Below are 25,811 nucleotides of genomic sequence, written 5' to 3' on the forward strand. Positions count from 1 at the left end.
TATTACAACTTGTTTACGGCTACAGGACAACATCTAAAAGATCTTCCGCTGAGTATAACACGTCAGGAATCTCTATTCGCATTTAATCTTAACCCGGGTGAGGACACAGATGTTCTATCTCCAGTTTCCAGTGGGAATTTAAGACTGGAAATGCGTTTCAGAAACCCGTTGCCTCATACCACCACGCTGATCATCTACGCTTGTTATGACTCTATTTTAGAGATTGATTCAAAGAGGCGTGTGCTGGTGGATTATTATTAATCTAATCAGACATGAGTAATCATGAAATTGAGAACCTGTTGCATCATCTGCTGGGAGATTTGTTTTGTGGTGTGTGGCCGTGCGACCAGCTCCCGCTGCTAGCTGACAATTTCCCTGGGCCGGCCTACTTTATTGTGAACACACATCATTCACACATGCCTGGAGAACACTGGTTAGCTCTGACTTTGGATGAGAATGGTCAATCCAGCTTTTTTGACTCTTATGGATTCTCTCCGGATTTCGAGTTCTACCCGTCAAGCATCGTAACATTTTTAGAAGACAGATCCTCAAAAATATTGTATCATAATAATCAGCTGCAAAACACCCTGTCCACTGTGTGCGGTCACCATTGCATTTTCTATCTATGTCATAGAGCGTGCGGATTATCACTGCAGCAAGTGTTGTCAAAATACACTGGAGATGTGATTAAGAATGATTTCATGGTATCTAACTTTGTGAAAAAATATCAGAAATGTGTCATTAATCAAAGTTATACATTTTATACTCACGGAACATGCTCTTTGGAGATGTTTCTGGATTGTTATGGAATTTAAATTGTCTTTTTTTTTTTCCATTGTTTTTTTTTTTTTATGATTTAATATTTGTGTAATGACATCATATGTTAGTGTGTGAAGTAGAGAACGAAGCTAAACTTGAAAATATAATCAATAAATATTTTATTGAATAAAAGAAATAGGCTACATGTTTCATTTTCTTATAACGGTTTATGGTGAAAATGTAATCCATCGGGGTGGTAGTGTCGTCTTACGAAGAGACTTTTTTGACTTCCCATCAGCATTTTTTGGATCTTCCAGCTCGGATCTCGACCAATGGGGAGAATGAGTTATCTGCCTTCTTCTTCTTGTTCTTCTCTGCTTAATGCTGGGTGGTGTACCCCCATTTTCAATAGATGTACCCCCTGTTTTGAACTGTCTATATTCTTCACGAGCATAAGGGTCAATGACTGAAGATATGGGGATGTTTACCTCTGAAAAGGTATGTAGAAAGTCTGACCACCCTTGGGGTAGCCATGCTCCAGATTTTTTAAACAGAAGGATGAGATTTTTCAACAAGTCAATCATGTGGGACCCCTTTACAACATTCCCTTTATATACAAATTCCCCTCGCGAAGTCCAACTCTCACTTCTTTCGGATAATTTCATCAAAATGTACTCAGCATTTTTACGGTTATGCTTCGGTAGGCTTTTCAGTACATCCGTAACAACCTGATCCTTAGGGGCCTCGTCCTGCCCTGGGCCTTGTTTTTCTTGGGACCGTTCATGTTCAGGAACCTCTGTGTCACGCTGCAGCGTTAAACTTACCCGCTGTTCTTCTTTCACACCTTGCTTGAGTAGAGTCAGATACCTCTGGAAAAGTGCATTATATTTCTTGATTTTTTCATAAGAAGTCAAACCGGGCTCATTTATTATCGCTCTCATTTCAGCATCCAAATTCTCCTCCGCCGTCTGTCTGATGGACGTGTCTGACTGGGTCAGACGCTTGAATTGATGAGGGGAAATGAGAAACATCTTCTGCGATGTTCTGAGAGACATTATCTCCTGATTATACCACCCACTAGATCACCTATCAAGGGAGCAAGAGCCGTTAAGATGGGGAGAATAAAACCACCTCGTTGCCTTTTGAGAGCCAGCTGTTTAGTTTTTATTCCGGCTTTTTTATCACCCAACAATCTGATGATTTTTCTTTGCTTCTTCAATTTCCAGTGCTGAGATGGAGATAGTTTAATGTTACCTTTTAGGATATTCAGAGCAATCTCGCACAGAGCCTGAAGAAAGTCGGGAGAACAGTGTGCAAGAATATCTTTGCGCTTCTGCGGGGTGGCCTCAAACAAGGCTCTGAATAATGGTACATTCCTTGTTATACGTACAGACATGATGACTTACTTTGTTCTGGGCACATACACAGCAGGCCACTGGTGAGGAAGTATGCCTGTTCTCAATCTGAAATGTTCTGGGCAGGTAGGCGTAAAATCGATGATTAAATATCCATGAGCTTCTCTCGTCGCATCTTCAAAACTCTCCAAGAAGAGACCCTTTTGAGATGGAAACATTTGACGGGCCAGTATATTCAGCTGCAGCTTATCTCTCGGCTTCTTAAACAACACCATATAATTACAGTTCAAACTAATAGTGCGACTGAACTTTCCTTGATGAAAAACATTCTGAGTCAACATCATAACACTCATATTACGATGGTGACGAAACTGGGTAAAGACCTTCATCACGTTTTCATCATCTGAGGCTTGAGCGATAACATCGTCTAGAATAATCAGATGATTCTGATCAGGAGGAAACAGGTTTTCATCTTCAAAAGAATGAGGCAATCCTTCCACAAATCTTATATTTTTATTCATCTTCTGCAATTCAGCATACATGGGTTGAAAAGAAGTGTAAATCCACACAATATTTTCTGGAACAACATCCATGACATGGTTACAGTTCTGCAAAACACTTTTTACAAAAAAGGTTTTTCCACAACCACTGGGTCCTATTATCATACATGAGAAAGGCGCTCTAAATCTAGGATCAAAATCAACCTCCTGTAAATTGGCAGATTGCAACATTTTTATTTTATCTTTCTTCTTCTTCTTCTTATGCTCTAATAACCGAAAGGCAGAGTTGTCCCGTCAGAAAAAAGGCATCTCTTGTCATAAACCAACCGAAACCTTTTAACAAATACAGCATTTCTTAAGAGGAATCTCTTTTTATCCCTCCTGATCGTGTGCTGAGGGATTTCAATGACACCCTCAGTTGACCCCTGTAAGTAGTCCTGGACCAGCCCTTTGATGCTGTCCAAATTGACCCTCTCGCTGCATTCATGCGTCTGAGTGATACCCTTAGCACGTATCACTAGCTTTTTTTGGTTTTTGGTTTGATATGCATAACTCTTGGGTCCTGTTGATGCAAACTCCGAAATGCTGTCTCCTGCGAGCTCGTCAGTAAGATCACCCAGATAATTCCCCAACTCCAGAGGAGTTTCACCACTTTATGTCACATAAATCAAATTGTCTGTGTCAATATAAATCAATCTGTCCTGCAATTGCTCCATGCTGCTGAGAAGTTTTAAACGCGCATAAGTGGTGGTGAATGCTGCAATAAACACATTGTTTACCTTGCTTGGGGGGGAGATGACACGTTTGCTGTAGTTCCACTGCACTACACACATTTCAGGGTTGAAGAAATGGAAGTAGTTAACCCTGTATTCACTCGAGAACATGAAGCTGAAAAACTCATCAGGGTTAGTGATGACTGTGGTCTGAGACAGATCACTTTGCTGCGCAAACTTTCCCCAAAAGCTGTTTAAGCACAGTTTCGCTACCTGTCTTTTGGCAGGGTTCACCTCGATTTTGCCTGCGTCTAATTGGATACCCTGGTGAAGTTTGTAGTCTGCCACATACTTTGACCTGCTCTCCTCATCCACCGCTTCAGATGGGTAGCCTGAAGCCTCCTGCTTACCCTTTAAAAAGCAGTGAATGTAACCTTTAAAGATTGTGTCGCTGGTCTTCTCAAAATGCCAAACTTCAGTGATTTTAGCTAGGCGATAACCGCACTGCAACGCTTTACAAAACTCTACACTCACCCACACACCTGTCAGAGCTCTGTCCTCATCATTATGCCTGCAGGGACCTGACTGGTTATTTATTTCAGCACATGTGCGGCAGAGAGTAAACACCAGTTTACCTTGGGATGTTCTGTAAGGCAAAACAGGGAAAAAGAGCCCTCGTTGGGGGTAGACCACAGCTCTGATGAGGCCAAAGTAGCTGCTGGGGTCATCAAAATCTTTGTAAATGATGGTGGGGTGCCCGAGGGGAAAGACGCAGCTAGCATTTACATAGGGGTACAGAGATGTGTAATCCACATAGTGTACAGTTTCACCTGCCCCCGCTGTGTACCTCAACCTCATAGGACAGGTGCGTCCACCATACAGAGCATCTCGGGGTGATAGCAGTTCGGGTGCATTAACTTTCTCAAGAAAGCTGATCACCTCTGGGTCTGATTTTTTCATTTCAGTCCACTCATGCTCCCATGATTTATTACATTTTCACTGTTAGCAGGAGATGCATTTAACCCGATGTTATCTGCTACATCAGCATTAATAGGACTTTCATTAAGATGAGCAACAACATTCCTTATCTCATTCAGTGCATGTGTGATCTGGCTTTCCATATTAACATCAGAAGAAGAAGAAGAAGACCCAGGGATCAGTTTAAATTACCTTGATATCAGCGCAATGTTTCACTAACAATGTCTGACATGCTGCCAGAAGCGTTAAACATGATGCTTTATTACAACGGTCACGTAAGGATAGGGGAACTCTCTGTCTGCGCTGTTGCTGTCCAGGTCTCGATGAAATCTACTCCACCATCAACGTTGCCTCTGGAAAGATAAAGAAAAAAAATAAATTAAAGAAATATGCGAATTAATTCAGTAGGTAAATGAGTATAAGAAGAATTAAACTTACCGCATAGACTTGTGAAAACATATGCTTAGAAATATATATATATATATATATATATATATATATATATATATATATATATATATTTATTTATTTTTTACTTACTCTCCTCTTCCGGAGCTGTTAATTTTTCCGGCGCACGGTCAGGTGACTGTGGTACATGAATAGTTTCGCCCTCTATTTCATGTTTCGCTGGGATCGGATTGTCTTTTTTAAAGACAAGTTTCCGTCTCAACTTTGATTTTTTCGGAGGCAGACGGTTACAAACGCTGACCTCTCCAACGTTCAGGAATACATCTCTTGTTAAATCTGTAAGTAGAATTTATCTCATTTATTTTTTAAATCACAAAATAGCATTCACCAGTTGACTAAACTAGATGTTGTTGTTGCAGTTAATAATTACCATAGTCAGACTGTGTAAAAACGATACCATCCAGCTCATCACTCGTAGGTTCTAAAGAATATAAGTTAAACATTATTATTATCCAACGAGCATTCACAAGCACTTAAAGAATTCTTAAAGATGAATACTTACTACTGAAGATTGCGTTGTATCTTTCGATAGAAGCAGAATGTTCACCTTCTTCGTTTACAAGAAGTACTTCCTTACAAGTGTTCTAAAAATATTTCAGTGTAATTGGTTAAAAATAAACTTTTAGCTACCAGATTTGAAGCCGATCTCCAAGTAAAGATTGCGCTGTATCTCTCGATAGAACCAGGGATGACTGACTGCTCCACCTTCAGCGCGCTTAGTTACGCCCCTTGGCCATACCCCCCCGGGACACCTCAGCAACAGCGCAGACGCGTTAATTCATTAAACAGTGGATGTGTATTGTCAGACAATGCTCCAGACTTATAGCCAGGAAAGTGCTATTTTCCTCTTAATTACTTTTTGACTACAGTTGGTGTGAAGACTGTCTGAGACAATACACAAGTTGTCTGCTTTAATTCAATAAACAGTGACATGTCTGAGGATTTTATAACCTTTATTTTTTATTTTTTCAGTTTCTTGTTACGTTTTACATAGACATACTGGTTACAACCTCTGGCTCCCACGTGGAATGAGGAGAAAACTGTTTTCTCTAAATCATCAATAACTATTGCTCTAAGATGAAAAAAAGAAAAGCTTAAGGTAAGTAAAATTATCATCCATTTTACCAAATGGAGTCTCTCATGATTCCAAACAAAGTCTTTTAGCTGTAGAATCCATTTCTAATTTGGAAACAGGATATTGAGCCCTCATAACAATTTTTTTCAGTTCATTGGTTTCTCTGTTTTAGATCATCTCTACAACAGAAGCCAATTCATCCTTCTTTTCTAAATAGCATCTAAATAACCCCCTGTGTTAAAACAAAATGAATTTACAATCTGTCAGGTTCTCTCTTTTTATCAGAATTTCGTGTGATGTGCCTGAATTAAATTGAGTGACCTTTTAAAGTGGAGAAACTACATGTTTTGTTTTTAGATGTAAAAAACATCTAAAAACATACAATTAGAAAGATTCGCTTCCTTGTAATGACAACTTCCGGTTAATGACAACATCCGATTAATGATGATATCCGACTAATGACAAAATCCGATTAATGATGATATCCGACTAATGACAAAATCCGATTAATGATGATATCCGACTAATGACAACATCCGATTAATGATGATATCCGACTAATGACAAAATCCGATTAATGATGATATCCGGCTAATGACAACATCCGATTAATGATGATATCCGGTTACGTCACAGGAAGCCCCAGCCACCGGAAGTCCCGCCCTAGGATGTCCCAGCCGCCGGAAGTCCCGCCCACCTGTCAAAATTTTCACACCTCGTTTGATTGAAGGATGTCCTTAATGTCTCTCTAAACACTACAAAATACATTATAAAAAACGTCAAGATTACTGATCAGTTACAATGATTAATTTGTTGCTAAAAGTAACAAAAAGAAAAAAAATCATAGTGATATACTTTGAGGATGAGTAGGTTTCTTCTTTCTATTTCTGCCTTTTTATCTAGCAAGAGTAGCTCTTTTAAAGCTTTCTGTCCATCTTGCTTTCTCATCTGTTCTTCTCTTATCAGGAAACTAATGTATAAATCAAGACTTAAAAGTAAACATTGAGACACAATTATCTAACATCCATTCATCTATCAATTGTCTATACACACTTAACCCTGCAGGGTCACAGGGAGCAGGTGCCTATCTTACACAGAAAGGCCACCAGTCCATCACAGGACAAGACAGAAACAGACAGGACAAACTTCCATACACACACACCCATACGTAGAGGCAATTAAGAGTAATCAATTTACCAAATAGTTGTGTTTTTTGGACAGTGGGAGGAAGCTGGAGTACCCAGAGAGAATCCATGCATGTACAGGGAGAACATGGAAACTCCATGCAAAAATACCCCAGGCCGGGATTTGAATCCAGGACCTTCTTGTTGCAAGGCAACAAGGCCACTCCCCCAGCATGCTGGGTTAGGGTAGGCATGGGGTACATATGAAGAATATATTAAACAAACCTTGTGCTTAAGGTAATGTGAAAAAATATAATGCTGCAAAGCCTTGTAAACCATCTTTAACTGGATTTAATTTCTAAAAGTGGAGAGGAAATTGCATTATCACACATTGTGGAAGATCACAGGATTCAAGCATCTAAAATGAACAAATATTTCAATGCCATTTTATAATAAAAAAAAACACCCAGAAATACCTGTTCAAAGCTGTGGATTTAGAATAAGAGGGATTTCAGAACTGTTATAATGTTCTTGCATTATGTTCATCTGTTAAAAAAAGATGAGGTAGAATTCGGAATTACCGGGGGTGTCTCTAGCACCAAGATTATTGCATGGCTCATGTTAGGATTTAGGGCTGTGGTGAGTTTCCTTAGTTTGGGTGCATCTCTTTGGAGGTTTTAGGGACCACATCTCAGTGGCAAGAGACCCAGGGGCAGACCTGGAATCTTCAGGAGGGACTATAAATCCCTTCTAACATGATAACATCTTGGGATGCCACAAGAAATGCGATTTTTTGAAATTGTATGTGATAAAGTGCTTTTAAAAAGCTAGGTGTTTCTGATGAATGTATAAGGATAATTTCCTTTTACCAGACAAAGAAAACATATAGAGTTGATGACTGTGAAAACCTGCACATATTAAAAGTGGTTCCAGGAATCTGGGACAACTTTTGTGATGAAACACAACAGATGGGTGATGTTTAAACTTCATGTTGTCTGAGCATTATTTGTTATATGTCGGAGACTACAATGCCTTCAGTTGTATTTTCTTTGTCTTCAGCTTCACCAGACTTCAAGCTTGGAGGTGCCCATATTTTTGCCCAAAGACCCACCACTTGCCTGGCTGCTGGCTAAGATGTGGGTGCGTCACTCCGAATTCCAGGTTTTCCAGCTTCTGTCTCACCTTCTTAGGACTCACCTGGTGATAGAGGTGTTCTGTGTTGCAACTCTTAGACAGATGCCTACAGTGCACCCTATATATAAGGTAAGTAATTATTGCTCATGTCATCTGTTGAATACTGGGCCGTTTTATGTGTTGATAGATTTGTGTAAATTACACAAATTAAGCTTTAAAATTTGAGCCACTTGTCCTAAATCTGTTTTTTTTTTACTTTGAGCTATACCCATGTTATTCCCATACAGTATGCTGTTCCAAAAATCTGTCTAATCATACAGATCTTATTCCAAATGCATAAACAGTTTAGCTGTAGAAGCAGTGAGGTGGTAGAAGGACTAAGAAGTTTTGTCCATATGAACCGAACCTTGCCTAACTTGTTTGATGTGATACTGGTTTGCATTTTGTTTTAACAGTAGTTTGAGAAGTTCATGTTATAGCCAGTGTTTCTCCTGATGCAGCTCCTGGCTCCTCATCTGCGCTACACACTGGAGATCAACTGCAGGGGGCGAACTCAGCTCATCTCTCCCAATGGCATTTTCAAACGAGTATTTTATCACAATGTTTACACTTATTTAATGAACGGTTTATCAAAAGTACTGTTGACTGTAAACATCTCTTACATGCTTGAAATACTAATTATACCAATATTATTAATCTCTTTATTGACGTCATATGGAAAAAATAACAGAAAGGTGTAAATTCCCACTCTTTAGCAGTGATTACAGTCTTAGGATGCTGGTGACAATACGGTGGTTTGTGTGCAGGTTGTGTCTACAGGTGGTGATGGTCTCTTGATTCTTGCCCAGAGGGAATACAAGACGTTAACCTATCACTCCCTTCAGCCACACTTTGACTTCAATGATAGAGGCGTTTTCCAACTCCCCAACTATTTCTACCGAGAAAATGCTCTGATGCTGTGGGAAGCCATTCACAGGTAGCTGCATCCTCATTTGGAAATGTAGAACATTTTGTAATGTTAAGAATTTCCATATGATCATTGTCTAGATTTTCTTTCAAGATATCTGACAGTTGTAGCAGCTATGAGGTTTTAAATCTAATTAATCTATTTGATTATAAAACCCCAATTGAACTGAAGTTAGGACGTTGTGTAAAATGTAAATAAAACAGAATACAGTGATTAACAAATCCTGTTCAAGGACAAGATATTTAATGTTTAAAATGATAAAACACTCAATAAGCATTTGGGAACTGAGAACAGTAGGTGGAATTCTTTCCCATTCTTGCTTGATGTACTATTTCAGTTGTTCAACAGTCTGGGGTCTGTTGTCGTGTTTTGCCTGTCATAATACACCACACATTTTCAGTGGGAGAGAAGACTGGACTGCAGGCAGGCCAGTCTAGTGCCCACACTCTTACTATGAAGCTACGCAGTTGAAATACGTGCAGAATGTGACTTGGCATTGTCTTGCTGAAAAAAGCATGTTCCTGAAAAAGATGTTGCTTGGACCTGTTAGGACAGGTTTTGGAGATCCTAGACACGATGTTCTTGATTTCCAAAAATAATTTGAAATGTGGACTTGTCAAACCACAGTACACTATTCCACTTTTCGACAGTCTATCTCACATGAGGTCAGGCCTAGAGAAGCCGGTGGTGTTTCTGGGTGTTGCTGATAATTGGCTTTCACTTTCCATTGTAGAGTTTAACTTGCACTTATAGATGTAGCGACAAACAGTGTTAACTGACAGTGATTTTTTTAAGGTGTTCTTGAGCCCACATAATATCCGTTACAGAATGATGCAGGTTTTCACTACAGCATCTTCTGAGGGATCAAAGGTCACAGGCATTTAATGTTGGTTTTTGGGCATGCCGCTTACATGCATATATTTCTCCAGATTCTCTGATATAATGGACTATAGATGATGAAATTCCTAAATTCCTTGCAATTGTACGTCAAGAAACATTAAACTGTTGGACTCTTTGCTCACGCAGTTGTTCACAAAGTGTTGAACCTCGCTTCATCCATGCCTGTGAATGACTGAGCCTTTTGGGGATGCTCCTTTTATACCCAAATATACCACTCACCTATTTCCACATGTGAACATGTGGAAGGTTCCAAAGAGGTGCTTTTTGAGCATTCCTCAATTATCCCAGTCTTTTATTGCGCCCAGGGTTCGTACACTTTTCCACAGTAAAATGAAAGCACCTTTCAAGGATTTTCAAGGTAGATTTTCAAACTTTTCCAGCACTAAATGTTGGAGCAGTCTGTATCTCTGTGCGTGTTTTTTTCATTGAGCTTTATAACCACAGTACACAGCAGTTTTCTATTTGAAGCGAGCCACTCACAGTTGAAGAGTACCTATGATCAAAATTAAAGTCTTCTACATGCTTTGCAAATGGGAAAACCTGCAAAATAGGCAGTGTCTTAAATACTTGTTCTCCCCACTGTACCTAGTACCGGTCCATCTTCGGCCAAAAATTGACTATAGATTTTGTAATAAACCTGCTGTGTTATGTCTTCGATCCTTGGGGAAAGAAAGGGTCACAACTGTTTTCTGTGTGTGTGGGTGTGATCCAAACTCAATTCCAGGGGGAATTGTTTGGGTCTAGAGTAGGGGTTGCTGCTAGACAGACCTGGGAAAACCAAAAGAGAGGTGAAGGTAAACAGGGAATGTATAGTAGAGGATAGTTCCTTTAGTCTTATAAAGGAAATTGGGGTCTGCTACCACATGATGTCGGCTGAAAGTCATTGGTGCCTGTCAGGATTGCAACTAGAGGACCTGTTGGTGGTAAGTAAATTACATGGGCACCGTTGGTGCCCCCAGACGTTTTTGACGGGGGGGCAATGGGGTCAATAAAAACCTTGGGGTGACATACCAAAATGAAAACCAGGGACTGATTTTGAATATTGCTGTGATGCTGTAATATAAATAGGAACTGCGAAAAAAATAAAAATAACGCTCACAGACCATTTGTCCTTCGTTTTTACAAATTAAAGTTTCGTTTAAAGTTCTCCAGAACACTTTTCAGCATTTAAAGTTTCACAGCCTAGACGTAGAAGCCCTTGACATCAAAAAATCCGAGAAGAGTCTCTGACAATTGCAGATATTTATTTCTCCTTCTCAGAGCATCTCCAGAACACTTTCCAGCACAGTGAAAACTATAAATTAAACATAAATGGATGATCATACAGTGTTTGATAAACAAGATTCTAAACATAACTAAATGCATTAACTGTAATGGTTATTTCTAAGATTAATGACCAGTTTACTATGGTAGTAGTTGTAGAGTGTACACTGGCTAAATGCCTGTATGACTTTCAAGTCAATCATCAGGCCAGACGATGTTTTACAGTTTCTTTAACAAGCATATTCAGGTACCAGGTACAGGGGCTTGTGGTTCTACAAAACAGAATACACAAATAAAACCTTTGGGTATAATTCATTATAATCACAACTATAATTACAACTTTCTATTATTTTTAAACTAACTAATTGGCCCAAATGCCTTTATTTGTAGTCTGAACTATACTTGGTAACAAATTAAATATCATTACTTCAGTCCTTTGTTTCAGTCACTTATAATGTGGAATCAAGTTAGAAAAAGGCAACTAAATATAATAAAAATCATCAACTCCAGGTAAAAACTTATCTTCGTTAGCCATACCTTCTATTAAGTAAAAGGAGCCAACAGAAAATGTCCAGGCGTTTATTGGGATGTGGCCCCGCTTTGATGGAAGGGCTGGCCAGCTGGATTGCTTCGTGGCCATGCGGGGGTACCACCCGCACTGCAAAAAAGTTGTTGAAATGTAACCGATTAGCAGAAAACAGAGATGCTAAATTCCTCTGCTGAGAGCTGGCAGAAAGAAGCTAATGTTGATAGCAAAACGTTGGCTAAAATTAAATGAATTAGCAGATAACACAAGAGTTAGCAGACAGAAGTTTAAGTTGACAGCAGAAAATCAGCTGAAATCTCATAAATTAGCGGAAAGAGCAGACACATTAGCAAAAACGCTCATCAGAACTATTCTAGTAGGAAGACTATGAGCTAAAAAACAGCCAAACAAGCTAAAGTTACCCCAAAACTACTTGTTGTTGAAAAAGAGTATTAAAACAGCATGAGCTAAAAGTAGCTAAATGGCTAATGCTAGCTAAAATTCTAACAGTAGCATTTTGGCTAGCACTAGCAATGTTGGCTAATATTAATTCATTCTGTTCAATATGTCAGTTTAGCTCTGTAATTGAAAATAAGCCTAAATGCTAATGTTAGCTTAAATGCTAACATTAGCATGTTGGGTAACAATAACATGTTGGCTAACATTGACTCATTCCATTCAATTTGTCAATTTAGCCATATACATGAATATTAGCCTAAATGCTAACATTAGCATGTGGACTAACACTATCATGGGCTGCACAGTGGCGCAGTTGGTAGCACTGTTGCCTTGCAGCAAGAAGGTCCAGGGTTCAATTCCTGACTGGGGGTCTTTCTGCATGGAGTTTGCATGTTCTCCCCGTGCATGCGTGGGTTCTCACCGGGTACTCTGGCTTCCTCCACAGTCCAAAGATATGCCTGTTAGGTAACTTGGTCACTCTAAATTGCCCTTAGGTGTATGAATGAGTGTGTACATGGTTGTTTGTGTGTTGCCCTACGATGGACTGGCGACTTGTCCAGGGTGTACCCTGCCTCTTGTCCATAGACTGCTGGAGTCTTTTCAGTTAACTCCTTTTAAAAATATCTTAACTATCGTTTTGATGTTTGATTTCTGCTACCTTTGATAGCTTTTCTCCACATACTATGGTTTTTAATTATCTTATTCTCCACATATGGATTCATGCAGAAGACATGTATAAAAATATCTCCAGTTTGTTATACTGTACGTGAATAACAAATAACTGTAGGGCTCTGCTCAGTTTTGTCTCAGATATGGTGAGCCTGTATTACCACTCAGACCAAGATGTGCAGAATGACCAAGAGCTACAAGCATGGATCAAGGATATATCGCAGGAAGGTTTCACTGAGCTTCCAAACTTTGGTAAGTCATTTGTAGTCATTTTAGAGGGAAATTGCTATTTCAAAACTTTTTTCTCAATTATACAAATAAGGTTCAGCTCTATGTGCAGTTGAAGGGTATAAAAATGTGAATTATATTGCAACAGCACAGTAAATTAGATTTTAAGAGAGAAATTGATTGTGTGAAAACTGTTCAGCTTTCGAGTGTAAGGGATTATGATTGTTGATAATAATTATTTATCAAAAATTATAATTAAAAATCATAATTCAGAAGAAATAAATTCTAATCAAAAATTATTTCTTACGAATAGAGTTTAGAGATATGCTCTGCAGGTGTGAAATTTTGGCTCACGGCCATAAACTGTGAAACAATGGAGATGAACATGAGGCTCAGTTCCCAGCCTCAGTCTGTTCTAAAGTCTACTTTAACTTCAAAATGGAAGAGCGCTCAGTTGATCAAAACACGATATGCACGCACAGGCAATAAAACTTTGCCGAGCGCAGCTGCGATTCGCAATCCAAAAATATTTAAAAGCAATCACAGTTCAACATAACCCTTCAGCTCCTGGCTTCTGTGAAGGTTGGCCTGACGCTTCAGCTCCTGGTTCCGCTCGTTATCACCCATCACTACTGCTGCCAAATCCTGATCAGCCTCTTCTCCCCGCACATCTCTTTGGGTTTCTCTGGGGTGTCCTCTCAGAGCTTTTTGATGTTCCTGGTCCTGTCCTGGAGGGGTCCGTTGACGAACCGCCCTTACATCTTGTTCCTGTCTGTGAGGGGTTCGAGGATGGACTGCCTCCACTTCTTATTCCTGCTCCGGAGGAGCTCGAGGACAGGCTGTCTCCACTCCTGGTTCCTGTTCTAGTGGGGTTCAAGGACGAACCGCCTCCACCTCCACTTCCTGTTCCTACTCCGGAGGAGTTCGGAGATAAGCTGCCTCCACCTTCTGTTCCTGTCCCGGGGGAGCTCGAGCACCAGCTGCTTCCACAACTGGTGCCCATTCCGGAGTTCAAGGACCACTTACCTCCGGTTCCTGTCCCGGAGAAGCTCGAGGACGAGCTGCCCTCACTCCTGATTCCTGTTCTGTGAGGGGTTTGAGAAGGAACTGCCTCTCCTCCTGTCCCAGAGGGGTTCGTGGATGAATTGCCTCCAGTTCGGGTTCCTGAGTTCCATGAGGGTGCGAGAATGCACTGCCTCCATCTGCTGAGCCTCAACGGCTCCGCCGCAGATCTCCATGGCCCCGCCGCAGATCTCCGCAGACTCGATGAGGATTCCAGTGGTTTCTGCACTGCTCTCCCGAGCCCCACTGCCAGCCTCTTCGTAGCTGGCCTCCTGTGTTGTGTTTTTGTTGTTTTTTTCTTCTGATCTGGTTCTTAGTTTACCCTATGTTCTATGTTCAATGTGTAAATTGGTCTGTTTCCATTGACTGATCAGTCTCTCTGTTCATTGGTTCTCCCTGTACTCTCGTTTGCATTTAAGCTCTTTAGATTCCATTGTTCCGAGTACTCCACACCTGAAAGAAAATTTCATTATAGTAGATCATTATCAGACAATGCTGTAACAACCTTTAAAGAATCTGTTCCACTTTTGATTTCTTCATTATCACAAAAAAACACAGTGGAGGGCAATAATTTTGTTTTGCCCCTTCACAAATTGATTCTCTTGTTCATAGTGTTACGTCATCATTGCTGGTGCATTAGACAATGCCGCCCCCTTGAAAAAGAAGGTAATTATTCATAGGAGGCTAGCTCGCTGGTTTAATTCAGAGCTACATATCTTAAAGCACAATGTTAGAAAATTGGAGAGAAAATGGTGCTCTACACACCTAGACGATTCCTGCTTAATCTGGAAAAATAGCCTACTGTTGTATAAAAAGACACTTCACCAAGTTAGAACAGCTTATTTTTCATCATTAATAGAAGAGAACAAGAATAATCCTAGGTTTCTCTTTAGTACAGTTGCTAAACTTACACAGAGTCATAGCTCTGTTGAACCATCCATTCCCTTAGCTCTTAGCAGCCATGACTTTATGGGATTCTTCTTAAATAAAATTGATTCTATTAAAAAGAAAATATTTGACATACTCCCGAAGATGATTACTTTATCCTCAGCAAGTGAGACAACATTGGAAGTAACTGTAGAACCTGATCTGTGTTTGGACTGTTTTGATATTGTGGAGCTTCCAAAGATATCAAAAATATTAGCTTCATCTAAACCTTCAAATTGTATGTTAGACCCAATCCCAACCAAATTATTTAAGGAAGTGTTTCCTCTGATTACCAGCCCAATTTTAGATATGATTAATTTGTCCTTAGTAAATGGATATGTACCACAAGCTTTTAAGGTAGCTGTAATTAAACCTTTGCTTAAGAGATGACTTGAAAAATTAGACCTATATCCAATCTTCCATTCTTATCTAAAATTCTTGAGAAAATAGTTGCTAATCAAATATGTGAACATTTACACAGCACTGACCTGTTTGAAGAGTTTTAGTCAGAGCTCATCATAGCACTGAAACAGCTCTGCTGAAAGTCACTAATGATATTCTTATGACCTCAGATAATGGACTTGTGTCTGTACTTGTCCTGTTAGATCTCAGTGCTGCATTTGATACAGTCGATCACAATATTCTCTTAGAAAGGCTGGAATATGCTTTAGGGATCAGGAGAACAGCGCTAGGTTGGTTTAAATCTTATTTGTCTGACAGATTCCAGTTTGTTTATGTAAATGATAAATCATCTTTAAACTCCAGGGTTAATTGTGGAGTACCATAGGGTTCAGTACTTGGGCCAATTCTCTTTACTATATATATGCTTCCAACAGGTAAAATTATCAGGCAGCATAGAATAAATTTTCACTGTTTCACTGCTGATGACACTCAGCTTTACTTATCCATGAATCCGGATGAGCCCAACCAGTTAGATAGACTACAAGCATGTCTTGAAGACATAAAACCTTGGATGACTTTAAATTTTCTGCTTCTAAACTCTAAATTGACCCCTAATAATAAAGTAAAAAACCAAAAAATGCGTGCAAAAAATATTGCACTTTTACGCAATATTCAAATTTTTTGAGCTGTACCTGTGTTCTCCTGGTACAGTGTTTACCTTTATCCAGCCACAATGGTTTCAATCTTATAAGATCTACTTGTCTTGGTACCATGTGCTTGCTCCGTCTGTCCATCCACAGATGAGCCCATCTGTGCATTGTTGCAGGGGGGCTGATACCTATGTCCAGTTATCATTGAGTAAGAGGTGCACAAAAAACAAGCATTCATGCATGCACTCAAGCTTAAGAACAGCTAGGAGAAACTAAATACCCTAACATGCATATGTTTTGAACCCTAGGAGGAAGACAGAGTATCCAGAGAAAACAACGTGCTTTGTGTACCTTGTTTTCCAAATTATTTTCCAGCTGACTCTGACTTATAAATAAAATTACCTGTCATTAATAACTTTCAATATGATAAAATATACATTTTAAAGACTTTTTTTATTTATCTTAATTTCACAAAGAATTGCTCTGTTAACCTGAGGACAGCACTTCTGATTGTATGGCCACCGCTGACTCTTTTAGTTCTTAGCTATTAAAAACTCTAATGTAATCCCACCCAACACTTCTACCTCACCCCTGACTACTATCTCACTGGCTACATATTTTTCAAAACTGTAAAGTCTAAAGTCTACCTTTGTATCATTTTACGTAATTCATTTTGCTTCACTGTCATATTTTACCTGAATGCAAAATTTGGAATGATTTTAAACTCCTGGCCATTATTAATGTATATTGCATGAAATCAAAAAGGTCTAATCTCAATTTATCTTTTTTGCCAATTTACTGTTACCCTATGAAACAGACAGTAAAGCTAATGATCTGATTTTACTGAAGAGGTATAACAAAGCCCTTGTTCAGTGGGGAGAAAAAAAAGAGATAAGGTTTCACAGAATGTTCTGTCCTCTTTGTTTGGTGAATCTTTTAGGTATGCCAAATAAGCTCAGCAGCAAAGAAGAACTATCCACTCTATTGGCTGTGGCCATCTTCACCAGCACAGCTCAGCATGCTGCAACTAACAATGGACAGGTACAGAAAAATCACCAAAAGTCACCAAAAATTAACGAACCTACATGGATACAGCTTTAAACCCTGATTGCTTGAAACTGAAATAGATGTTTTGTCGTCTTTAGTTTGACTGGTGTGCCTGGGTACCCAACACCCCCTGCACCATGAGACTCCCCCCACCATCAGACAAAGATACTGTTACTATGGAAATGATCATGGCCACACTTCCTGATGTTGGCCAGTCCTGTGTTCAGATGGCTATCACATGGCATCTAGGACGAGCACAACCAGATGCAGTGAGTCTATGTTTTTACTAATTATACCGTCATGTGAAATTAGGACAACCTATATGTTTTTTAAATATATTTGGACATAAGAATATTTAATATAAATTTTTAACAAAACTGAAAAAGTTAGGTGTTTACATAATAGAAAATACCCTGTAAGACTTTCATTAAACTCAATTTCTGGTGAGGAATGCATTTGGACATATCCACATGTACTTCTACTTAAATGACACATCACATGAGGTGCAAATACTGAACATTTTAAAGAAGGCCACATTTAAACATCAGAAATTGGGTTTGTTACACTCTTCAGTGAGAGCCAAGTTTAAATCGAAAGAGCTGTCTTTCAGAAAGAAGATTGTAACAGTTCGTAAGTTTGTTGAAGGGTTTGGATTCACTGCAGAAAATAGTGTTCAAATAGATGTTTAAATGTACTACCAATATTTTCTGGTCTGGCCAACCAAGTAAGTTAATCCTGAAAGTTGATACTGATACTTGTTACTTTTGATGTGAAGGGGCATGCCTGTAGTATCAGAAAGAGACTGTGCGAGATTAACTTTCATGAGAGGTTGCAAGGCAGAAATTTTGTTCCTCAAGAAAGAAAGAAAATATAAAGGCAAGATCTAGGTTTTCCACACAGAGAGAGGAAAAAGATCTAGACTTCTGGAATACAGTTCTTTGGACAAAGGCGTGTGAAATTGAATTATCTGGACACAAGAGTACAGGAAATGTTTGGCTTTCATTTAAGGAAAAGAACCTCGTAACAACTGTGAATCTTGGAGCTGGAAGTGTCATTGTTTGGAGTTATGTTGCTGCAGCAGGACATGACCACCTCTAAAACATAGAATCCACCAAGTGTGACGAGGAAAATGTAAACGGGCTGAATTTATATAGCACTTGTCCATTCATATCAATGACTAAAAGAGCTTTACATTTGAGCCACATTCACCCAATCACTCTCTAACATGCAATAATTCATACACCGATACGCAGATCGGTGGACAACTTCAGGTTAAGTACCTTGCCCAGGGAAAAATTGACATTTAGCAGGAGGATGCTGGAATTAAGGCTGCAACTAACGATTATCCTCCATAGGGTGGCCGGGCACTCCCTTAGAGATAGGGTGAGGAGCTCGGCCATCCGGGAGGAACTCGGAGTAGAGCCGCTGCTCCTCCACATTGAGAGGAGCCAGTTGAGGTGGCTCGGGCATCTATACCGGATGCCTACTGGACGCCTTCCTCGGGAGGTGTTCCAGGCACGTCCCACCAGGAGGAGGCCCAGGGGACGACCCAGGACACGCTGGAGGGACTATGTCTCTCGGCTGGCCTGGGAACGCCTTGGGCTCCCCCTGGAGGAGCTGGAGGAGGTGTCTGGAGAGAGGGACGTCTGGGCGTCTCTGCTGAGTCTGCTGCCCCCGCGACCCGGTCCTGGATAAGCGGAAGACGACGAACGAACGAACTAACGATTATTTTGATAATCGATTAATCTGTTGATTGTTTTTTAAAATAATTGGATAGCAAAAGGTGCTTAATAGCAGGTTTATTACAGAATTTAAACCAGGTGAAGTAATCACAATTAATTTTTTCAGCCCTAGCGAGAAGCGAACCCACAACTTTTGAATTGCACTACTCTTCTCACTGAGCCACAGTTGCCTGTGAGATCCTCTGTACAAAAAGGACCAGCTGATAATTAGGAAATGTAATGGGTGAAAACCCTTTGAGATTCTGGTGTGACTTGAAATAGGCTGTACATATAAGAAACCCTAAATCATCTCACAGCTGAAAGTGAGGAATGGGGCAAACATAGCTATTAGGGAGTAGGGTGTCCTAACTTTAAACATCAATATGTGATGTAATGGAGTGTCTTTCTTTTACGACTATATTTACGTTAAGCCAGTTAAGATTCATACCCCTGTTGGATTTACATTAGATATTTTTATTATTGTAGAAGTTTTTTTAAGTCTAGAAATGAATCAGACATCTCCCAACAGATAAGAAGAAACTGTGAAGGGGTACCATTTAAAAAAAACTGTAAGTTTTTATATTTGTAATCAAATGCTTTGTATAGTTGTTTTTGGCATGTCCTCAATGGTATTTTTGATTATACTTCTTTTGCAATAAACTCCAAGGTCCTGAGGTTGAAAGGTCCCCTTGTCATGCTAATCTTTAGCTCCCTCAACAAATTCATTATCGGATTCAAATCAGGACTCCAGCTGGGCAACTTAAACAAAAAGTTGTGCTGGTCAAATAAAATATTTATTTAAATCTAAATCTGCCAGGTATAGGGATGGGTACCAAATTCGGTACTTTTATAGGTACCAACAGAATTCCGTCTGTACTACCGAGTACCAATCCACGTAAAATCAAACAGTACGATGTTTTGGTACCTAAACGCATCATTTTGACACTGAGGGAGTGGAAGAGTGGGCAATTTTCCATGCTGGACATGAACACAGCATTGCACGCAGAAGAGTGTAATGACGTTAGTAGCCGCTGGTACCGTCAACAAAGCGAGCATGGCTGATAGAACTAGCTCGAAAGTATGGCTCCACTTTTCAAAATGCAGTGCAGATTACGTTCGCTGCAGTATTTGGCCAAGGCCAATGGCGGGAATACTTCTAATCTGAGGAAGCACCTGCAGCATTTCCCCTACCACTATTTAAGGGGGGCGCCCCTCCCTGCCAATCAGACAGCCCCCAGAGGATCGTCGCATTACTAAACAGCAAAACTCTGTAAACACATTGAATGAATTCACACAATTTCTTAAAATACAAGAATTCATTAAAAAAATAAGTCAACTCAAAGTCAAACATATTTCAATCAACACACTCTTTACTATGTTAATACAACCCAACTAAACTAAACCAAGCAAAATGAAAGAATACGGAAGACCAATGGGCTATAAACAAGTGGATCAAAGATGGTTGAAAGAGGGCCAAAAGAGTGAAGCAACATTACCGTGCAATGTTATTTATGTTTTAGAACCAAGGATTATCTTGAAGAATCTGGAAATGAAGTTAAGTTAGCCTTGTAATCAACTTAGGCAATGATTGGAATACCTTCAAACAACCATTCACAATGCAAGATCAGATAAAACATTATTTTAATGAAATAACATTTTAAAGAATGATTTGCATAATTTGAATAAAACCAACCGTCTGGATGACCAGTTCTCAATGGTGTTTAATAAGCTGCCTTTATTTATTGAAATAATATTTAAAGAAATGTTATTACGGAAATATTAAAATAATATTTAGGGAAACATTATTTTGAATAAGAACTAAACCTTTCTGGAGAAAAGGGTCTTAATGGTGTTTAATTAGTTATCACGTTTAGTAAATTAGCCATAAGCGTTTGGAGCTAACGAAAGAAGCTTATAGCTGGTTACCAGAATCAAACACATATCTTTAAAATACCACTAATAAAAGGGTTGAAATGCATAAGCATGGATGGCGTGTCATGGCCCATCTTCTGTGTTTAAAATCACCCATTGAATAAAATTTGTCTTAACTTTAAAAAAACACAACACAGAACATATCCTTAGCTGAGTGCTAGTCTGCTAGCAGTTACTGTAGCTAAGTTTCTCAACACAAACATAAACAAATGTCATTATACGAACATTATTTAGATTAATTTTTATTCAAAAAGTGACGTCACGAGAAGTCCGCTAACCTGTTCCTGGGCTGAGTTAGGAGTAGGTTACTGTGATTTATTTTGAAAATTCCAGAAAAGATCAAATTGGCCTTTAAATGTTGAAATCCATGGCTGAGGTCCCAACACAGCAGCAGCAGAGTTAACTTTCCTACTCCTGGTACTTATGGCGAAGGTAGAAGTACACAAAACAGCCCAAGTGTTTCATGCCCTCCCCCTGACACGCAGCAAAATTCCTGTCACCACAGAATGAAAGTTTTTGACCTGGCTTGGTTGTCGGACGTGAAATTATCCTCCTGGATCTATAAGACTTAGCTAGGTAATAAAATACATACAAGATGGATATGGGGGAAATTTACTGCCAAAAATCAAGACCACATATTTTCAATTTGAGAGCAGGATTTCATTCTGCTTGTACTCAAACTTAGTAAGGCTTGCACTCTGCTTTTCTTTCAAATATACTCTGTTCTCTCTCAAATCTTTGTTTCTGCACTCTGATCTAATGCTTCTTGCATAGATAATTTCTCCTCCTGCTTGTTTCATCCTCCATGCGTGCAAACTTGCTCTCTGCTTGGTTCAAAACTGCGCTCTCAAGTTACTTTCCTGCTCGCAAATTCTTTTTGATCTCTCTCAGATTAAAGTCGTATCATCTCCTAGCAACCTTTCAGCCAATAGAATGACTGTGTGCAACTGCTAGGTCACAGGCTTAGTTGGGGTGCGCTTGTTTCGTTCTACTGACTGCCAGTGTTGCTACTATTGATGACTGAGAACATATAGCGTTTGGCTCAGCAATTGCTCCAGAATTTGATGCCTCAGCAGAGTCTGTAACAATGGTAGAAAGTATAACATTTTAGTTATCTTATTGTGAAGCACTTAAATTATGGAAAATGAAGAATAAGCATGTATTTATAAAATGTATGATTCAGATATCATAAATAGCTATCCCAATAAGTAAAAAGAAAGTGTTTAATTTTGCCAAAGGATCAAACCCCTAAAATGTAAGGTTAGCTTTGTCACCATTTACTGAAAATATTGTTATAACAGTGATATTGTAAATCATTAACTTTATCTTTGATAAACTCAATGAATTAGCAAATGTACAATGCAATTTTACTGACATGTCTTTTACTGAAAAGATGTGTTTGATTGTCATATTTTATTTTATACTCGTTTGTGTTGACCTGCATATTAAACTACTAAATGTTTAAAATCACTTACTTGAGGATAGTTTACAATTATCCATGGTCATTGTACTTTGCTGAGTTGAGCTATCCATTGAAGTAGATTGACCTATTTCACAAAATTGCGATGCACACCAGATGCATAGCAACACTTACTTCCAGATTTTGCTCCGTATGACCTCTGTCAGAAGTAGCAACACAGGTACACTCAGTAGAACGAAACAAGCGCACCCCAACTAAGCCTGTGACCTAGCAGTTGCACACTGTCATTCTATTGGCTGATATAATTGCTAGGAGATGATACGACTTTAATCTGAGAGAGAACAAAAATAATTGGCGAGCAGGGAAGAAACTTGAGAGCGCAGTTTTGATCCAAGCAGAGAGCAAGTTTGCGCACATGGAGGATGAAGCAAGCAGGAGGAGAAATTATCTATGCAAGAAGCATTAGATCAGAGCGCAGAAACAAAGATTTGAGAGAGAACAGAGTATATTTGAAAGAAAGCAGAAGTTTTGAGTGCAAGCATTACTGAGTTTGAGTACAAGCAGAATGAAACCCTGCTCTGGAAGGAAGGAAGGAAACAAAGAAAGAAACAAAGAAAGAAACAAAGAAAAGATGTGATAAAGAGACAGAAACAGATAAATTATGTAAAAAAGAGACAGAAAGATATAAACATAATATATAAATACAGTAGGTAGAAGATAAATAAACATTTCAGAGTTTTCTTTCTTTAAGAATGTTCTGTCGAATATGTAGACAGCTTAAACAGGCTGCCATCAGAGGAAACCATGGGCCCAACCATTTATATATTCTTCTGAGTGTGTGTGTATACACATTGACCTGGTTAAGCACAAGATTTTTGTCAAGCCTGAAGAGACAATGTTTTGTAGCCTCAGATGTACAGCTACAACTCCTGGATTCTGCAGCGTTAGCCAGACTAAATTCGTTAGCGACCTGTCCTCTGCAGCCAGCAACACAGTTGGGTATTAATTATTAAACGAATTTACATTTATTACCACATAAATACACACAAAGGTACCAAACACTGGTATCTTTGAGTGCCAGTATCTATTCCCAGGTACCGAGTATCGGTACCGTATCAGTTCAAATGTGAAAGGTACCCATCCCTAGCCAGGTGTATGAATAATTTTGGGCTTAACTCTATAAATAAATTACTTGGCAAATATTGATTGAAAGTTAATATCAAAGCTGATTGAAAGGTAGATTTGGCTGACTAGTTAAAGTGCTGATTTTCTAATAAGTAGTGTATTTCTCAAACATTTTATACTTTTGTTACCAGTTGGTTTTTCTAGCAGACCTCCCATGTTACATAACCGCTTTGATTTTAGAGTTTGTGGGAAACCTGTGTTTTTAGTAGTTTTCTCTATTTCCAGGGGAATGAAAATGTTATGAAAATGAAAACTTTAGACATAAAATCCTAAACTGAGATTTGCACCAAGAACCTTTTTGCCTTTTCGCAACAACTATAACTGCTGCAATGCCATTGTTATTTGCCTACAACATTTTTAACAGTCAAAGAAAAATAAACTCATGTTGAAGTACAGTTTCAGGGTGATCACATTATGCTTTGCTTCTTGACTTTTAACTGCTGTCTTCTTGCAAAGATTCCCAGAGTCTTTACAAGGACCAGGTTATTTTGTTGTGCCAGTTTTGTTTTTAAATAAAACCACTCCTCTTTAACTGTTTGCATCTCATTTTGCCTAGATTCCTTTGGGTCAATATACAGAAGCACACTTCACTGAGTTGGCACCCCTGCAGCTGATTGAAAAGTTCAGAATGAAGCTGAAGGAGATTGAGGACCACATCCTGGAACAGAATGCAGGACTGGACCTTCAGTACCTTTTCCTTCTGCCCAGCCGCATAGAAAACAGCATCACCATATAGACACACATTTATGTAGTCTCGGATAAAACTACTTTTAACTGCATCTGTAGTCGGACTGTTACCACTTCACAATCACAGTGGATACAATATGTGAAAGATGTTATTAATTTAAAGAAATGAAAACTTCATTTAAAGTCGGTATAATTCATTAAAAAATTATTTTCTTAGTTATATATCTACAATAAAAAAATCATTCAGTGCTGAATGATTTTTCAGCATTGAATGAGGCAGTCAAACTTTATGGCACATGCAATAAAAGATCAAGTCAATTTATTCTTAAAAACATGTCACAGCAGTGGTCATCATTGTGTTGTAGCTTTGGTTAGGTAAATTCAGATGTGAAACAGAAGGGCTCATCAAAGACCTTCCTGATGTTAGGGTCTAGGTCTGGGGTAGGTAAGTCCAGTCCTTGAGTGCCGGTGTCCTTCAACTTTTAGATGTGTCCTAGGTCCAACACACCTGAATCAAATGTATGGCTCATTACCAGGCCAGTGCAGAACTGGACTGCATACTGAGGAGGTAATGTAATCTATATTTGATTCAGATGTGTAGGACCAGGGAAACATCTAAATGTTGCAGAACACCGGACCTCAAGGACTGGACTTGCCCACCTCTGGTCTAGACAGTGGATCTATGGTTTACTGTTTGAGAGAGATAGGCCTAAAAAACAACAAAGACTGTAAAATAAAAGACTAGAGCAGTCATTATATTGTTGTTACATTTTTTAGAGAGATTTCACATATAGTAAAGCTATATTTTTCTCAGACTTGAGTGTTACTTTCTTCTACCTAATATCATCATCATGTTTTGGGACCCAAGCTCTGTGTGGGTGGGAGGGTCTCTGGCACAAGACAATGTACTTATAACGCAATAAATTATAATTGAGACTGAACTAAACTATATGTAATTAGATCTGAATATCAACTATGATTAAATTCGACTGATGTGGACTGAATATTTATCGAATTTAATTTAATATAATTGAATATGAATTGCACCTGTCTGTCTTGTAAAGTGCCTCAAGAGAACTTTGTTGTGTACTGGCACCAAATAAATAAAGTGAACTGAGATAAATGAAACGCAATAATGGTATTTGTTTCTTGTACAATATCAAAATATAATATTCAATGGAAAAGATCACCTTCATCTTAAACATAATTTGGCAACATAAAAGTGCTACAAACAAAATGTATATACAGGGGTTGGACAATGAAACTGAAACACCTGTCATTTTAGTGTGGGAGGTTCCATGGCTAAATTGGACCAGCCTTGTAGCCAGTCTTCATTGATTGCACATTGCACCAGTAAGAGCAGAGTGTGAAGGTTCAATTAGCAGGGTAAGAATAAAATATTGAAAATGCACACAACATTATGGGTGACGTACCAGAGTTCAAAAGAGGACAAATTGTTGGTGCACGTCTTGCTGGCACATCTGTGACCAAGACAGCAAGTATTTGTGATGTATCAAGAGCCACGGTATCCAGGGTAATGTCATCATACCACCAAGAAGGACGAACCACATCCAACAGGATTACGTGTGGACGCAAGAGGAAGCTGTCTGAAAGGGATGTTTGGGTGCTAACCCGGATTGTATCCAAAAAACATAAAACC

General features: G+C 39.0%; 1 protein-coding gene across 2 annotated transcripts in view; it reads left to right on the forward strand.

The window, feature by feature from the left end:
- The window catches only part of alox12 (arachidonate 12-lipoxygenase), a 56,033-nt gene extending 31,500 nt beyond the window's left edge, over positions 1–24,533 (forward strand). For both annotated transcript variants that reach the window (XM_047384944.1, XM_047384943.1), the window contains exons 9-15: positions 8,032–8,235; positions 8,607–8,693; positions 8,913–9,082; positions 13,021–13,142; positions 17,100–17,200; positions 17,305–17,475; positions 24,021–24,533. In XM_047384944.1, the coding sequence (XP_047240900.1) occupies positions 8,032–8,235; positions 8,607–8,693; positions 8,913–9,082; positions 13,021–13,142; positions 17,100–17,200; positions 17,305–17,475; positions 24,021–24,200 (1,035 nt within the window). In that variant the 3' untranslated portion in view covers positions 24,201–24,533. The remainder of the gene's footprint in view (positions 1–8,031; positions 8,236–8,606; positions 8,694–8,912; positions 9,083–13,020; positions 13,143–17,099; positions 17,201–17,304; positions 17,476–24,020) is intronic.
- Positions 24,534–25,811: the final 1,278 nt, after the last annotated feature.

Source organism: Girardinichthys multiradiatus, chromosome 14 (assembly GCF_021462225.1).
Source record: "Girardinichthys multiradiatus isolate DD_20200921_A chromosome 14, DD_fGirMul_XY1, whole genome shotgun sequence".
Taxonomy (NCBI): domain Eukaryota; kingdom Metazoa; phylum Chordata; class Actinopteri; order Cyprinodontiformes; family Goodeidae; genus Girardinichthys; species Girardinichthys multiradiatus.